Genomic DNA, 19,225 nt, shown 5'->3' with positions numbered 1-19,225 from the left:
CCTGAGTACTTTACATACATTAACTCATTTAATCCTCACAACACTTTATGGATTAGTAAACAGGCATAGAGGGAGTAAGTAACTAGTCTAAGATCACACAGGTAATCAGCAGCAGAGGGAGAAATTAAACCCAGAGTCTATGTTCTAGACCACAAGACCATATTGCTTCTAATAAGCATCCAATAAATGGTAGCTATCACTGCTATTAATAGAATTATTTGATTCTTTTTTTTTATTGGTTTGAGAGAGAGAGGAAGGGAGAGAGAGAGAGAGAGAGAGAGAGAGTGATTTTTTTGTTCCACTTATTTATGTACTTACAGGTTGATTTTTGTATGTGCCCTCATCGGGGATCGAACCCGCAGCCTTGATGTATGGGGACAACATTTTTAATCAACTGAGCTACCTGAGCCAGGGCAATTACTTGATTCTTTTTCTTTTTAATCTATGTTTACTGTTGAAGGTATTCCAGATGTCCCCTCTTCTGATTACTTGATTCTTAACGCACCCGCTCCTTTATGTAAATTGTAAGCTCCTGGAGGACAACGAATGTGGTAACAACATAATAGTTCTGAGAGAGCTGGCTCCAGAGACTCGCTGCCTAGGTTAGAAGCCTGCCTCCTTCACTTGCCAGCTAGCTCCAGAACCTGGAACAAACTGCTTACCCTTCTAGAATGGTTGTAAGGATTAAATGATTTTCTACTTAGCAAGTACTTAGAAAAGTAAATCGCAGCTATGACAATGATAGACTGATATATTTCACTATTTGATATGAGATGTGATATTACCATCTGTCTTTCCAGGATCTGGAAGCGTACCAGAATTCTCAACAAACACTTGCTAATCAGCAACTCACCCACATTGTTTTTCCTGTTTCATGTAGGTTCATCTTGTTTCTAAATTTACTACTTAAAGAAAAGGTTACACCTTCATAATAACAGTAGTAATATCAGCTCACTCTTATTGGACTTACTCTGCATTAAGGACTATTCTGTGACTGTTTACAGATGTTTATCATTTTAAAACTCACAGCAGCCCAGTGTGGTAGTCATCATCTTCAGTTTTATGTGTAAGGAAACCAAAGCAAAGAAAGGTTAATTTCATTCACCTGATGTCACATTATCACACAGCCGTATGTGGCGGAGTGTATGCACTTAATGACTTGCACTTTTGTTGTCCTTTTGTAACTTTGTCCATATTCCCCAGGATACCTGGTAGAGTTCAATACATATGAAGAAGCACCACAAACATTTGTCGTTTGAAATAGCATGAATAATAGAAAGTTTGAAATATCTAATGTTTGAGATATCTAAAAAGCCATACAAAACTTAAAAGCCAGAGTTTCTCTTTAAAATCATATGTATTTAATCTTTAAAAACGAGTGCATCAATTAAGCTGAATCACTAAGCTGAGGTCCGAGTTTTCCAGCTGTGAATGACTCAAACATAATTCACATACTGAACATCCTATTCCGATGGACACATAGCACAGAAATGAAGCCTCTAAAAGAAGACAGAGGCCAGAGGGCTGTTACAAAATCTAACCCCAAAATAAAGACTATCCGTGCTTTAGGAAGTAAACTTTCTTTCAATTCCCTTTCTCACTTTCAGGCCTCTTTCCACAAACCTCTTTCCATGAAGAGCAACAACTGCAAACTTTCAAAAGTCTCCAGGATAAACCAAACGGAGACTCCTCTAAGTAAAATGGAATCAAAGCCTCATACATTTAATAATTATTTTTCTGCCATTAAAAGGCCTCATAGGAAAACAAACTAGTTGAGCTAGTCTGGTCCTAAAGCCAGTTAAATGAAAGAGTGAATTTTCATAGCCTTGGGAAAATCTGGGTTTACAGGGCAAACTCTGCAGCGTTGAGCTCATTGTGGAGACATGTTCCTTTTCATTGGCAAAAGAGGGAAGGAAGTGAGCCATGCACTTGAAAAAAAAAAAGAAAGAAAGAAAATAGCACCAGAGACATTCCAGCCGCTACTTGATAAGGACTGGGATGGTTGCCATCAGTTCATGGCTAGAAGAAGGAAAATTTGGATCAGAAAGCAGCTGACCAAGAGAAACCATGCTGGATATGGGAGCATTCCCATTAAACTACAGACTTTCAATAGGGAGTCATTTAAACCAGTGGCTTTCAAATGTTTTTTGCAATGACACAGAGTGAGAAATATGTGCATTATATCATGACCCATATGTGTACAATATCTATATCTAGGTAGATAGCTATAGATACACACACATTTATATGTATAATACCCTAATATGCCAATAGACAAAACGGCGGAACAACCGGACAACCGGTCACTATGACGTGTGCTGACCACCAGGGGGCGCACACAGAACATGGTGGGTGTTGGCAGCAGGCAGCAGAGCGTGGAACATGGCGGGCAGCGGCTGCAGCAGGATGGTGGAGCAGGTGAGCAGGGGCTCCAGACAAAGGTGGGGCGCCAGTCGCTGTCATTAGGGGGAGTCTCTGGTGGTTACTGAAAATTCTTTGCTTCTGCACACCACAGTCCCGCCCAGCACTCGCACCTGCTGCTGGCGCCATCAACAGGTGCAAGTGGCGGCTGCTGGCCCCAATTGGCCCTCAGAGCTTCTCCACCTTCCCCTGCTCCTGAGGGGAAATCGAGGCCCCCTACCTAAAACCCAACAACTCAAAGAATAAAGGAGAGTTTATTTTTCCTCGCCTATAGAGAAATAGGCCATAACGTGTAGCTTAGGTGTGTAGTGGGCTATACCATCTACGTTTGTGCAAGGGCACTCCGATGTCAGCACAACCACAAAGTCGCCTAATAACACTTCTCAAAATGTATCCCTGTTGTTAAACAGCATACAACGGTACTCATAAACCCCATTCCCTAGACCCCTGTTCTCAACATCCCTCTACCTCTTGCACATTTCCAACTGAATTGCCCCACAGATTTCAAATTCTTAAGGCCCAAAATTGTACTATAAGTTTAACTTCTTCTCTATCTCCTCACTCAAATCTTTTTTAAAAGAATTCTTCATTTCAAAGAATAGCACAACACTCAGTCCCTCACACAAGCAAAAAATCCATGAGTCATCATTTGCAATTTCTTTTCCTTTACCTCTACTTCCAATGGGTAACTAATTCTACCTTCTTAACATCGAGTGGTATGCAGGTAAATATTTAACAATCACCTCTCCAGGCTACCAAGCTCCCATTTACAGCACTTGCTCATTTCTGTGATGTAAACACCCCACCATAGCCAATTTCAAACAACTAACTTGATGTCATTGAACGTGAAGCTGAAAAGAGTTATGCACAAATGGCTCCAGCAAACCATTGTCTATTCCTCCAAACCATTTCTTATTTCCATGTCTAAGTTCATAATTTCTTTTTCTTCTCCTCAAGTAACACAATTGAATCTTTATGGATGTCCTAACCTCTAACTCATAGCCCATCCCACAGTCTGACATAGTCTTCAAAAAATCTTTCTAAAATCCAAGTCTCATCATGTTACTCCCCTACCTAAAATCCTTCACTAGTTTTCCATTGCCTACTCTTTATCTATAATAATAAAAGCATAATATGCAAATCAACCTAACAGCCAAACAGCTTAATGACCCTCCGATGACCTTCCGGATGACCTTCCAGACAACCTTCTGGACAAAGCTGGGGCTGCAAAGGCCTACTCATGCACAAATTTTGTTCATGGGGCCTCTAGTCTTCATAATAAGACCCTTGATAATTAGGGGCCCACTGACTCTTGAGCTTCATTTCTTGCCACACCACCACCTATAACCTGTATTCCAATCACATTGACATGCATCATCATATTCCCAGATATATAATACTGCTCCAGACCTTTGCATATTTGCTTATTCTGTTCCTACTCCCTAGGACAACCTTCCCTAATTTGTTCATTGAGCAAGCCTCTTTTAAGATTCAGCTCAGCCCTAACCAGTTTGGCTCACTGGATAGAGCATCGGCCTGCAGACTGAAGGGTTCCAGGTTCGATTCCAGTCAAGGGCATGTACCTTCGTTGCGGGCATATCCCCAGTAGGGAGTGTGCAGGAGGCAGCTGATTGATGTTTCTCTCTCATCGATGTTTCTTACTCTCTATCCCTCTCCCTTCGTCTCTGTAAAAAATCAATAAAAAAAATATATATTTTAAATCTTGACACATATAATGGCCCCTAGAAGTGGGATATGACTAGTGGTAGAACTAATTATGGAAACAGGAGCAGGTAGGAAGGATGCCCCTCTTCATAGCTGAGTTGTGTTCATCATCCATGTTACTCCATTACAAGGCAGTTAACTACACTACTCCCTCCTGTATTTTGGGACACACAGTTCACATGCTTCTGAGGCTAAATCTTTAGGGAAATTGGTAGTAAAATGCTGGAGTGTATGGCCATTTCTCTCAGCTTTTGGTAAAATCCCAGAAATGACTTAGCTTCAGCCAATATGGCCTATTTGAATCAGAAAAGAGAAAATTCTACCTCACCTAGACTGGCCCTTTCTCCTGGTAGAAATCCAAGATGGCAGAGAGTCAAATAATTATTTAAAATAAAAACAAAATATGAAATTTGAGTCAATGCATCAAGGATAATGCTAGAAAAACAAAGGAAGGAAGAAAACATAGCAAAAAGTAAGATTAGGACCAAGAGAATTAGGGGAAGCCTAGTCACCAAGTACCTCCAGATGTGTATATGCTCTCTCCCTGGCAACGAGCAATGTGCTGAGATGAAGCCAGAGGATGTGGAACAAACTAGTGTTGCCTTTATCTCAGAGGCAAAAAGATAAACTGCAAAATTAAGGGCTGAAGAATGGGCAGTGCAGTAAGGCCTACATCTAAGAGAAAAGTCCCCAGGCTGGGGCCCAGAGGCAAGGACCAACCCACAGAGTGGAAAATGCATGTAAGCCAGCAGGCTTATGTTGTGTTAAGATAAACTGCCATTGAAGCCTTGGAAAATGAAAATCTGTCACTGCTCCAATATCAACCTCCAGGTATCCTAACCCACAGCACCAGCAGAATTTAGGATGCTGAAATAATATACCTTCTTTAGGAAAATCGTGCCCAGTGTTCTTCTCAAGTCTGTTCGTGGAATTCTTAGGAGGCAACAAAGAAAACATAGGAAAAGGTTAACTCTGGAAAACAAGAATAATATGAGGCAGAGATAAATGTGGAAAGAAAATTATATTCCTTGGGCTGTACTATGAGAATGACTTTGACTTACAGAGTCTAAATCAAATACTATTTCTGCCCAGCCAGCATGGCTCAGTGGTTGAGCATCGACCTATGAACCAGGAGGTCACGGTTCGATTCCTGGTCATGGCATATGCCTGGGTTGTGTACTCAATCCCCAGTGTGGGGCATGCAGGAGGCAGTTGATCAATAATTCTCTCTCATCATTGATGTTTCTATCTCTCCCTCTCCCTTCCTCTCTGAAGTCAATAAAAAAATTTTTAAATAATAAATCAATCAATCAAATACTATTTCTCTCAAACTGTCTACGTGCTATCAATTTATGTACTGTGACGCCTGGGAAGTTGGTTACCAAGCAAAGCCACTTCCAAAGAAACAAGTGCTGTCCCACCTTCCTCTGTGAGAAGCGAGCTCAGATGCTGCAATGCACCACGCAGCATTACCTTATCCATAGCCGGGTTTCTATAGTGGTCCCCCCAGAGCAGCACCTAATAAAGCATTCTTTCCTTACATCTTCTTGGAACTCTGTCTCCCACAAGTAATATAACCTATACTGTATTTCTATTAAAAGACACAGAATCACATGGAAGCAGAAAACATTTTCCAAATCCATATGGCTAGGATCTGCCACTTCCTTGCTCAAGGAAGAAGCGTAATTCCCCAGACCCACTGCATCCTCCCATCATGGTCATTAACTACCCTGAGAAAAGAGCCATTAGAGAAGCCACAAGGAATATTTCTGTTCCCTGAGCAAAGGAAAGAACACCAAGTGGGTGGGGTCATGGATGAGTAAGGGCAGGCCCAGAATAATTCTGAAGATATTTTCACACTGATGAACACTAGGCCGTCACTCAGCTTATTAAAATAGTGCTGGGTACTGAGAGAAGCTGGCACCTTTTCCTGGAGAGGAGATGGCCCTGGGGGTTTGAACAAGAGCTGGAACACAGCTGCCATGGCTAAAACCAAGCAAGTACAGATGTCACACCAAAGTAATTTCATACCATCCCACCCTGCCAATTCAGAATGCCAAAGGAGGAAAAGTCTTTAAAATAGACTAGACAACTATTTTAAATACCACTTCTGTGTGTAACTAAAGTTTTTGCTATTGTGGTCCAGGAATGACAGCTAATATAGTTTAAGAACTTAATAAAAATCAAACTGCTTAGGAAGATGAACACAACACATTGTGCAGTTCTTGGCTTGGAACAACCACATCAAACTCAAAGACTCTGTAACTCCAAATGCCTCTTTTAGAGAATGTCCTTCTAGGCCATTTTTTTGTCCTTCAATGTTTGTTTTCCTTATAAGTAGTACTATCTATTATTTCCTATGTTCTTAAATGATACACCAGAAGCACGTGGCACCACACCACAGTACTCATTTCCCTTAGAGAGTTACGTCAAGGAAACTGGAAATTTCAGGGGGACAAGTATCTAACCACTCTACTGTACATCTGAAACTAATATAAAATAATATTAAATATAAACGGTAATTGAAAACACTTATAAATAGAAACTGTAAAAGAAAAAAAACAATTCAGCACAAAGAGAAAAGTATATAAATAGTGGTAATAAAGTGATTTTAAAAAAGAAAGATGTCCAGGGTAAGGAATATTCACACACACACACACACACACACACACATAAAACCAACTTACCAAATGCCTTCTTAGGTTCTATTAACTTCATGGTAAAGAGTTCCTCTTTCTTTAATTCCTTTAACTTCTTAGCAACATCAAAATGACGCCACCCAACAATATTTTCTCCATTTATGGATTCAATATGATCTCCCACACAGATTGTTTTAACTGAGTCAATTAAGCTGCCCTCTTTAATTCTCTGAAAAAAAAAATTAAGGATATTGCTTAATGTAAAATAGAACTTTGTAACATTACTTTTCATCTTCTTGAGACATAACATACACTATATTAACATATTAACAATGCAATTTAATGCTCAGTTAAAGATGGAAGACCAAGCAACAAAAGACAACCATCTTACCTCCACCCATTCTTCTTCTTTCTTATCATTTAGAATTCAGCTCCATCCCAGCCACCACCTCCTCTGAGAAGCTCCTCCTGACATCTTCTCCAGCCCACTCCCCCGAGATTAGGTAAGGTATCACTCTCATCATGCTTCTGCAGTACTTTTTGCTATATATGCTGAGCTCTAAGCTAAGCACTTTACATTTACTACCTCATTTAATTTTAACAACCTTAATGAGAGTCTCATGTCTCAGGAAAATTGAGACTTAGGGAGATCAAGTAATTTGCCAAGTTCAACATAACCACCATGCAATTGTTTATTTATCTTGGGGATGGAGATGGTTGTATTCACCATTGTATGCCCTGTAGCTAGCACAATGCCTGCAGAGAAGAGTCCCTCCATAAATGATTATTAAATCATTTCAACATGAAGCCCATTACATAAGAACAGAACTTGAGCTTTTTCTACTGGCTATATTTTTTAACCCTTCACTACAAATGCCATGACTCAAGACTTCATACAACCTTAGCTAAGAAAATTGACACTTAATAAAAGACAGGTGTGTTTACCATTTGGGGAGCCAATAAAAATGATTTTTATAGCATCACTAGAGGCCCGGTGCATGAAAATTCATGCATTGGAGGGGGAGGGGCCCTCAGCGCGGCCTGCCCCCTCAGTCCGTGAGCCCTCAGGGTGGAAGGCAACCCAGCGATCAGGGGAAGGCGACACCCCCATCACACCTCTGCTGCTGCCACTGCTGGCAGCACAAGTCTCAGCAGGCCCTGGTGACCTGAGCCTAGGGCGGCCCTGGGTGGCTGGGCAGCCAACATCGGAGGCTTTCCTGCGCCTCAGGCATCAGCTGGGCAGCCGACATCCAAGGCTTGCCTGCGCCTTGGGCTGACCCTAGGTGGCTGGGCAGCTGACATCTGAGGCTTGCCTGCACCTTGGGCCGGCCCTAGGTGGCTGGGGGGCTGAGGGCGGGTCTGGCCGCACCAGGCACCTGCCACCTTCCCCCGCCCCGACATGGCTGAAAGGACTTGGGGACTCCGACGGGGCTGAGGGGATTGGGCGCCACCATATTATGGCTATGAGCGTCGCCATCTTTGTGACAGTGTGATGTTCAATTTGCATATTCCCTCTTTATTAGATAGGATTTCCCACATATATTTTAGGTGAGAACTTAGGAGTCAAAGAGAAATTTCAATTGATTATTCTTAAATCTATCTTATCCGGATATAATACTACAGCCTCGAAATGAGGGCTAAGACTCCCTAAGAGAGCACTAAGAATTTCTGAAGGAATTTTAGGAACAGGAACACCAGAAAACTGCACAAGTGACAACCCTGCAAAGGATGGACAAGTTCCTCCACAGAGGTAAGGAATGGAGCAAAATGAAGGCCATGATCAGCCTCAGGTGTCACAAATCCTTCCTGGGAATAATAGGATAGGAATACCAGGGGCTGTTGCTATCCTATATAATAAAAGCCTAATATGCTAAGTGTCCAGTTGATCGGTCATCTGTTTAACCAATCAAAGCATAATATGCTAATGATATGCTAAGGCTGCTCAACCGCTCGCTATGATGTGCACTGGTCAACAGGGGGCAGACAGTCGACCGGTTGACCAGTCGCTTTGACATGCACTGTCCACCAGGGGGCAGACGCTCTGACTGGTAGGTTACCTTGCTGCTGGGGTCTGGCTGATCAGGACTGAGCAAGACAGACCGAACATGCCCTGGAGCCCTCCCTCGGTCCCTCCCCAGCTGGCCAAACTCCCGTGTCCCTCCCCGGCTCCAATCGTGCACCGGTGGGGTCCCTCGGCCTGGCCTGCGCCCTCGGGGAGTGTCGAAGAGCCAGTTTTGGCTTGATCCCACAGGCATAAAAGGCTAATATGCAAATTGACCAAACGGCAGAACAACTGGTCACTATGATGCGCACTGACCACAGGGGGCAGATGCTCAATGTAGGAGCTGCCCCCTGGTGGTCAGTGCACTCCCACAAGGGGAGCACTGCTCATCTGAAGCCGAGCTCACAGCTGGCGAGCACAGTGGCAGTGGTGGGAGCCTCTCCCACCTCCGCAGCAGCACTAAGGATGTCCGACTGCCAGCTTAGGCCCGATCCCCTGTGAGAGGGCACAGGCCAGGCTGAGGGACCCCTCCCCGCCAGTGTACAAATTTTGTGCACTGGGCCTCTCTTCACTCTTGCCAGGTGAAAGAATAACATCTGAATCAGCTGGCTAATGGATCGCTGTGTACAATAGTTAAGAGAGAAATTGATCTAATGTACTCCAGCTTCTCCATAATATTGCCAAAAGAAAAAAAGTTGTAAAAGACTAACCTGGGAAAGTTGGGCATTTTTAATTTTTAAATTTTATTACTAATATTCCAAAACTCACAACAGGTTTCTTTTTTACCCTGAAATTTTAAAAGCACTGCTATGCTCATTGTAATAGTTACTATGCTTTGTGCCAATGACACAATAATGCTGATTCAAACAGAACTTACCAATATTATTACAATAGTTCATTATAAAGCAAAGAAACCAGAAATGTCATAATCTAACTGGCATTGTTTTATTATAAGTGCACATTAGCCTTATAAGCTATGGAAACAAAGAAGGGTAACTACAACACACTACTCACAGAAACATAAGCCAGATTAAACAGAACACTAGAATCCAAAGATCAAACAAACAAAAAATCTCCATAGCCCATAAACACAGACAATGGTGAGGTAAAAGGCCTGGGGTGGGGTGGGAGCCAGGTGGAGGGTGGGCAAAGAGAGGGTAATGGGGGACATCTGTAATACTCTCAACCAAAGAAATCCCTAATATTCTGTCACCTAACCATTCTTAAAGCACTAGAGAATGTGAAAATCTGTAACTCTTGACTTTTTTCTTAATTTTTATTCTAAATTATTTCTTGATACATCCTGAACCTATTTTTCTCAATCAACTGTACCATACAGTTTTCAGTTTTACATATAATTTTTCATTTAAGACATGGTTATAATTTTGTTAAAAATAAGTGTTATATAAAACTAACTAAATAAAACTCTTTAAAGACCTGTATGAATCTTACCGGTAAATTAAAGGGCAGAGTAACAGAAATGTAGGGTCACCTGGCCCTGTGAATAGCCACGGAAGCCACCAGAAGAGTGCCCAGACAGAGGGAGGAGAGGCAGAAGTCAGCAGGTGAGAATCCAGGTGAGCAAGAGAAAAGTCAAAGCATATGTAATCATCACGGGCAGCAGATACGGATCTGGGATGAAGAGACAGGAAAGTCAACGTAAGAAACTTGGAGGAAGAGTACCATAAGGTGAACCAGATACAGAAGCAAAATTGGAGACATTAATTATATGTACCTGAGCCTTAGCTTCCTAAGTAGATAAAGAAGGAAGTGGCAATTGAGACAAATTTCTGAAATCTAATATACTTTGATAATCATAACCATAATTTGATAGAGATTAATAATATTGCTAAAAGAGCTACTCAGACACAAAGGACTAGGAAAGGGTAAAAAGAGGCATTAATTCTATACTTATATTTACTGCATCACTTAATATCATTCACTGTAACACTCAGAACTTTCCTTCACCTGACTTTGGAGGCTGATGCTGAAAAAAGCAAAGAAGACATTAAATTTTTTTTTGGAAGATAGGAGTTTACAACATTATTAAACTTAGAGGTTCCCAACCATTTCAGACATTATGATAGTATCTTCCATTATTACACCCTATATATTTACAGAACTCTGTCTTCTCATCACAGGTATCAGCAGAACTCTAACGTGGCCTCCCATCCCCCCAACCCCCCGAAAGTCTTAAGCACCAGATTCAAAGTTGTTTGAGCTGCAGGCCCCACCGCCATGGTCAGCAACTTTGAGATCTGTGCTGACCCTCCCAATACTGTCCTGAAACCTTATTCACATTTGTAAATAATTATTTCATTTAGTCCTCTCAACAAATCTAGGAGGGGAATATAAATATCCCATTAGTGGATGAGGAAATCAAAGCACAATGAAACATGGCTTACCCAAAATAACACAGCTAATAAACAACAGAATTGGGTTTCAAATGGAAGTGGTATAACTATAAAATGCCATGCTCTTTCCACAAAACACTAAGAATCAGACAGATCTAACTAACCCAAGATCAAATATCTAGTTTAAAAAAAAAAATTCAGATGAGATGACCCCAAGAGCAGAGTTTTGGGTTATAGCTGTCCAAAATGATCTATCACTTTGGTAATCATTTGGCAATATATAAATGTATCAAATCAATATGCTGTGCATATTAAACTTGCATAATGTTATGTATGTCAATTATATATCAATAAAGCTGGAGGAGAAAATGGCCTATCACCTTTGAACTCTGCAAATCTCTTTTTTTGACAACCCCACCTTTCCACTTTACTTTTGCTCACTTCTCCTAAAGCTGTTCTTCATCCATATCACAGCTTCTGGACCTCAAACATTAGCTAATTCCTCAGATGACTACTTCTCTTCTGGCTTCACATGCCTCTTCTCACAGGTTCTAACCTCCATCCTAGAACCCTCTGACCCCTTGAACTTGCATGTTTCCAACCTTGCTGATTATTAGTTCTGGATAATTAAGTAATCAAAAAGTTAGAAATATATAAGTACCATATTTCTCAAAATAATGATCATGCTGCATAAAATGTGATTGACTTAATTCTACTAACGTAAAAGTACCCCAAATCATAAAGATTTCTACAAGAGGATATTCTATAATGACCATTTTGTGTTTATTTATAAATCACTTAATTCAAAATAAATTTAGTTTTCTTAAGTCAATTTAGCCTCATTCCTTAATCACCTGGTATAAGCCCTTATTTCTATTTTGAGTCAAAGTATAAGTCTTCTCTTAAACTAGGGAAGCAGCTAACAATGGCTCATATAGCCACTTGTTTTTATATAGCTCATGAGAAATGAGTGATTTTTACATTTTAAATGGTTGGAGGGGGGAGAATAGTTGTGACACGTGAAAATTATACTAAATTCAAATTACAGTGCCTATAGATAAGGTTGTACTTATTTAGAATACATCTATGCTCATCATTTAAGTGTTGTATATAACTGCTTCTGTGCTGCAATGGCTGAGCTGAGTAGTTGCAACAGAGAGTGTGTGATCCTAAATTATAATGAACCCTAAAATATTTACTATCTAGCCCTTTATAGAAAATGTTTGCCAAATCCAGTCTTAAAATGTTATAGGAATGTAAAAATTTTGTTCTTTAAATATACTCAATTTTCTAACTGATTATATATATAATTTTTCCTGGGAAATGTTGAGACTTCAGTACTAAAATCATAAATGTTTAAGTCTGTTGTCTTTTCACCTGAAGAGTTTGGACCATACAGAACTATTCAATATATTTATCTGCATTGATCTCATCTCTTAATTATGTGATGATGTGTTATTATTACTATTATTCAGATACTAGCTATCTATAATAATAGAAGGGTAATATACTATTTAGACCAGACGTCCTTCCGGACGACCTTCCCAACGAAGCCGGGTCTGTGAGGCATGGGAAGCCTTGGTCTGGGGTGCCTACTGGCAGCCGCAGGTAAGCCTAAGTCCTGGGTGCCAGAGAGAAGCCGGTGCCAGCAGCAAGGGGAAGGAAGGCCTATTCCTGCATGGTTTTCATGCATCAGGCCTCTAGTCAATTATAAGTATGTAAAACATTTCATATGTGTCATCATTTTATACCTAAGTAATCCTATAAAGTAGGTGCTAATATTCCCATTTGAGAGAAGGCATAGAGAGGTTTAATGACTTGTCCAAGGTCACACAGCAAGTTAATGAGTGGTTAAACCTAGACTAAAAGCAGGCCTATCTGATTGTAAGTCATGTTCCTACGCATTACACTACACTGCCTTCCTAGGCATGGAATCCTCCCTCCTGACCTTCCCCTTGTCTGAAGCCCTACCACACTCTCCTACTCTGACTTCAACCTACCCAACTTCCAGCCACCACTAAAAGCTTATCAAATACTCACTTCAGCAGCACATACACTAAAACTGGAACTATACAGAGAAGATTGCATATCATCCTTGCACAGGGACCATGCTAAACTCTTGCAAAGTCCCTTTTTTTCCTGCTTATCTTGGCAAAAATAAACTCGGGAATGGTAAGCCAGAAATTAATGAAATTGATTACTTCTACCGAGTGGGGGAAATGAGTAGTGGGATAGAAGGGGTGAGTGGGGGGGAGAGTAACGCATCTCTGAATATCTTTTAACATAGTTTTGACTTTTGAATCATGTTAATATTTTACATATTCAGAAAAAAAATAAGTCAACAAGAATGAGAGGAATAACTCAACCTCAATTGAGAGAAGCAATTGGAATCAACAGTATTTCAAATGAATAACAATTATGTGGGCCGTGGGAGCAGGAGAAAACCAATTCCCAGAAACTTTTGAATAGAATCCTTTGATTATATACATCCATTTAGTTTAAAGACAAAAGATGCATACAAATCCTAAACTCTTCTTAATAGGCCTATTTTTCACAGTATGAATATAGCAATTCTAAAACTATTCTGAGAAAGTATTTTAATGATTTTGAAAAGTATGGGGAAGCCTAGAAGAACTCTGTGGGACAGGAATATAATTGGAAGTATAATAATCTACAATAATAAAAGCATAATATGCTAATTAGACCGGACATCCTTCCAGGACGAAGCTGGGGCTGCAGCCACCGTGGCTGCAAGAGAAGGTTCCAGGCATCTGCAGCTGCGAGGGAGGATTGAGGCAGCTGCCTCAGCTGCAAGGGGCGGATCGAGGCAGCGAAGGCCTACTCTTGCACGAATTTCGTGCATCGGGCCTCTAGTAAATTTATAAATTCTAAAATGTATGTTTTCTAACCCTGCCCCTAAAAGGACCTAGAAACATTGACACTCCAGCAGCAATGAATGAGTACAACAAGTATCCAATTCTGATTTTGAAATATCAGTCCTCACTAAAAAAACAAGAGCTCCTTACAGAAATGGTTGATTCCAGGCCTGGGGAAAAGAACGTATAAGATGAAACTAGAACATCTTTGTGCCAAAAGGAAGGAACTGCTCACCAAAATGACAGGAGCTATGTCAAAAGGATACAGGAGCAGCTGAAGGGGCTTCCTGAAGGCCACTCTCAGAGGATTTCAGCATCAAAGTAAACAATAATAATGGGCCGAAACCGGTTTGGCTCAGTGGATAGAGCGTCGGCCTGCGGACTGAGAGGTCCTGGGTTCGATTCCAGTCAAGGGCATGTACCTGGGTTGTGGGCACATCCCCGGTGGGGAATGTGCAAGAGGCAGCTGATCGATGTTTCTCTCGCATCGATGTTTCTAACTCTCTCTATCTCTCTCCCTTCCTCTCTGTGAAAAATCAATAAAATATATTTTTTTAAAAAACGATAGTAAGGGACCATAACCCACTGAATAAAATAAGAAACCACCTGTCCGTGCTGATAATAGATAAGCCAAAAAATAAGTGAAGTGCTTTTATCATTAAGAAGGTTTTAAAGAAATATATAAGGAATGATGAAATTAGAAAAACTGCCATTTTGCAACCATTATAGTAAAGACTGATTCAGGCAAAACTTACCAATAGATGCAAAATCTGTGGGGTACAAGTAAGAGAACAGGATATTTTCATAATCTCAAAGTATCTCCCTACAAATTGCTGCAAAAGAAAATTTAACTCTGCAGTGTATAAGGCTGGCAGACACTAACTTAGACAAGTGACAAAAATTAACGTCATAAATGAGACAAACCAACGCAACACACCTTCTGATGTAGTACACTGAGAAGGACACAACATCACTTATCTAATTTTCCTGCCAAAAATGCGTAACCTGCTTTTCAACATGAGGAAAAATCAGAAAAGCCCAAATTGAGGGATATTATATAAAAGGCTGAGGAACTTTTCTAGAATAAAGATGACTAAAAAGACATGACAACTAAATGAAACCCATGATCCTATATTGGACCTATACCGGGGGGGGGGGGGGGGGGGGCTATAGAGGAATTTATTAGGACAACTGATGAAATTGCAATATGGACACATTAGATTAGTTTAAAAGCATTTGTCACTGACGGATTTCCTGAATTTCATAGTTGTAATATCTATACCAATAAAAGGATAATATGCTAATTAGACCAGATGTCTTCTGGATGACATTCCAGACGTCCTTCCTGACAAAGCCGGGCCCTGGAAAAGCTGCCCTGCCCCTGGTCCTGGGTGCCTGTGGCTGTGGCCCAGGCAAAGCCGCCCCGGTCCCGGATTGTGAAAGGCATGTCTGACTGTCAGACATCCCCCAAGGGGTCCCAGATTAGAAAGGGTGCAGGCTGAGCTGAGGGACACACACCCCCCCCCTCCTGTGCATGAATTCCATGTACCGGGCCTCTAGTAGTTATATATAAAAGAACATCATTGTGCTCAGTAACTACATTCTGAAGTATTAAGGGATAAAGAGATGACATATGCAATCCACTTTTTCAAATGGTTCAGGGAAATTACATATATGTCTATGAGTGTGCCTGTACATACAATACATGTGTGAGAGAGAGAAGAAGAAAGCAAATGTAGCATACGGTAAAAATTGGAGATCTGAGTAAAGGGCTTTAAAGGAGTTCTTCATGTTATTATTACATTCTTTCAGTAAGTTTGAAATTATCCCCCCTCAATTTTTAGAAAATCCCACCAACCATGTACACAGTATAATATTCACTTCTCTTCTAAGTTGAACTATATGTCAGCAGTTTGTATGTACCACCTCTTTTTGCCATCATGTTCTTTGTCTCTGCAGGGCCAGTGACTAGAGCTCTGAGGCAGGCGCGTGTTTGACAAGGCATTAAAGAAAAAATAGAAACACAAGGTCTGAACATCAGAGGCTAAGATATAAAAAATCCACGCATGTTTGCAAAACTTCCAAGCCCTTCCCTGCTGACATTAGAAAGGCATTGCTGCGTGTGCCCCATGTCCTGAGCTTCCCCCAGATAATCCCACATGACTTTCCAACTCACCGATTTTCCATTTGGTCACCCACTCAACCTTCAGCACTGTCATATCTTTTGCAGAGCTAAAAATAGCCATTCTATCAAACGGGAAGTTAAATAAGGTACTATTTACAATTAAGAAGATAACTTCCCTAAGACTATTTTTGTAATGATGACAGTGCATCGGCAAATCCAGGATTCTGACAAAATACAGGCATGGAAGCATGCTCTATTGCATGAAGTTTATCGTGTATTCTTAGCTCGGTAGGAGGATTGCAAGCTCTGGAGTCAGATCTCTTGGAGTCACATCCTGAATTTGTCCAGCTGGAAAACTTAGAGCAAGCTACTTAAACCTCCTGGTCCTGTTTTCTACATCTGTAAAACAGAGGTTGATAACAGTGCCCATGGATGAATCTCAGACATTATGTTGAACAAAAGAAGCCAGGAACAGTAGAGTACATAATATATAATGCTACCTATATGATGTTCAAGAACAAGCAAAACAAAATACGGTGATAGAAGTCAGAAGAGTAGCTATCTTTGTGGGGAAGAGCTAAAAATACTGATTGGGAAGGGGCACAAGGGAGCCTTCTGGGTGGTAGAAATTAAATTTTCCTTCATTTGGGTGGTGGTTACATATGAGTAAGTATATAAATATTCATTAAGCTGTACATTAAAAATTTGTTACACCTCAACAAAAAAGTAAATAAAATGAAAAACACGGTACCAACCAAATAGAACTATTATAAGGATTAAATGAGAAAACGTATGCAAAGTGCCAGGTTCATGATAAGTCAGTGTTCTTACAACTACTTATTACAATAATAAACTGTTATTTTTAAGAGATGAATCTACTTTTCTTTTTTGCCACTCCTCAGTTCTTATAGTTTTTTTATACCATTTCAAACTTCCTTCTCTTGCCTTTGCAGCTCCATAGTGCTCTCTTTCTATTTTGATAAAAGAATTATAACATTTAGAAAAGTTTAAAGAGCTTTTTTAAAGAAGTAAATAAGATGGCTAAAAGTATATGCACTTGGAAATAACACTAAATCAGGAAATCGCATGGAAACCATCAGATGTTAATGAACTACAGACCTAAGAGAGTTCATATGGATGAGTAGGCACCAGGGCCAGATTTTCAGTAAGTTCTAAATTCTAGAGGAAGTTTAAACTGAACAGAAGAAACTCAAGGAAAGGGTAAACAAAAAATGATGTCTTTAAAACATTTTTTAATGAAACATTACCAATCTATCCATCCCTTCTTAAAGGGCTCTCACCCTGAAGTTCATTTCCAACTGTCTTGGACCTGGTAGATTTTCTTCAGTGTTACTCTCAGGTCACAGAGGAATTTTTTCAGACTTACCTTTATGAAAGCACAGCCAGTACCATTATCTGTAATGGTGAGACCAAGTGAATCCTCAGATTTATACACATTCACTTCTTTTTTGATCCCTTTCACATGGGCAAATATGAAATCTTCAAGACCTATTTGTGATCCTAAGAGTTTTTCCATGTCAACTTTAGGTGTGTTTAAAGTGCAATATAAGATCTGCAAGAAGAAAAAAACATTTTAGGTCAGTTTCCATCAGGAAAACATTCTGGTCATTCATTTACTTAATAAATATTTGAATGAAATAGTCCCTGATTTATGATATAAGAGGTTAGTTACATCAATAAAGTACAGGGTAGGAAATAGTGTCAATAGCATGGTCAGGTGCTGGAAATTTCAGGGGAACACTTTGTAGGGTATGGGATTGTCTAACTACAATGCTGTACACCTGAAACTAATACAAAATAACATTAAATGTAAACGGTAATTGAAAAAAAAAACAATTTTGAAAAAAGGTCATATCAACAATATTAGGTACTTTTTATTGTTCCCCATAAACCAGACTCTGTGCTAGGCAAATTACATCCATTATCTACTTTAGTGCTCACAATAACTTTATAAATACATTATCATCTCCATATTACAGATGAGGAAATTGAGTCTTAGTGAGAGTAAATAATTTGCCTTTGGTCGCTAAGCCAGTACTTGTCAGTCAAGATTGAGTTCAGGTCTTGGCAATTTCAAAGTGGTTTAATCTTCTGTCACCTCCCATTTACAGTGCTGAAATCAAAGGTTGTGTTCCCAAAGGTCAGGTCATGCTATCTATGCCACAATGAAAATACAAGCAAGCCTATTTTTAAAAACTGGCAACAAAATGTTAATGAGGAAAATTTTATTTTACATTACAGTGCTTGAGAAAAGTAATTTAATTAGTGAATGAGGGGCTAAAATAAAAATGTCTAAAATGAACCTTAAAGATAAATCCAATTCCTTAATTTTAAAAAAGAGGAAACTGAATTCTGGAGCGTGTAATGCAGCTTGCCAAATTCACATGATGGTAGAGACAGAATAAAAAACTAGAACACTGGAAAGCTGTGTGGAGATTTTAAAGGCACTGCTTACATTGATCAAGTTTTTATTTGACCTCATTTTCCTTCAAAAATAGGATTCATTTTACTGAAATCTGCAGTGCTATGCTTAAGTTTGTCAACCATCCTTTGGGTAATTTGTGGGCCCAAATACAAAACTATGGAAGAGGACAGGAGGATTGAAAACATGGCCTTGGTTTAGAAATAATGTACCAAACCGAAGAAGGACATTTTAACAGAACAGTTTTATACCAAAATGGCTAAATGAAAAATGTTTTGAATTTTTAGAAAAAGAGGGAGAGGGACAGAGAGAAAGAAACATCGATGTGAGCACAACATGGATCGATCGGCTGCTTCCAGCATGCCCCCCACCAGGGATGGAGTCCACAACCTGGGCATGTGCCCTAAACCTTAATTGAACTGGCAACCTCCTGATGCATGGGACGATGCTCAACCCACTGAGCCACACTGGCCAGGGCTTAATCTTTTTATGAAGTAATATTTGCCACAAAATATTGTTAGTCCTTTCAACCCGGAGCCTTGCTCCAACCCTCTCCCTATATTTCTAAGTTTCACACCATTCCTAATTCCCACTGGTACCTTGAGCCTTGACATATCCATGAATCTCAGAAGCCTCGTGA

General features: G+C 40.1%; 1 protein-coding gene across 1 annotated transcript in view; it reads right to left on the bottom strand.

Annotated features, from left to right (window-relative positions):
* GIPC2 (GIPC PDZ domain containing family member 2) overlaps nucleotides 1-19,225 on the bottom strand; it is a 67,792-nt gene that overhangs the window by 23,581 nt on the left and 24,986 nt on the right. Inside the window, exons 2-3 of the mRNA XM_070405453.1 lie at nucleotides 17,530-17,715; nucleotides 6,834-7,014 (exon numbers count right to left, since the gene is read on the bottom strand). Of these exons, the coding sequence (XP_070261554.1) occupies nucleotides 6,834-7,014; nucleotides 17,530-17,715 (367 nt within the window). The remainder of the gene's footprint in view (nucleotides 1-6,833; nucleotides 7,015-17,529; nucleotides 17,716-19,225) is intronic.

This window comes from Myotis yumanensis, unplaced genomic scaffold (genome assembly GCF_028538775.1).
Source record: "Myotis yumanensis isolate MYYU_CA2020_CCGP unplaced genomic scaffold, mMyoYum1.0.hap1 SCAF_2, whole genome shotgun sequence".
Taxonomy (NCBI): Eukaryota; Metazoa; Chordata; class Mammalia; order Chiroptera; family Vespertilionidae; genus Myotis; species Myotis yumanensis.
Note: the sequence above shows the minus strand (reverse complement) of the source record. Positions and strands in the feature narration are given on the sequence as shown.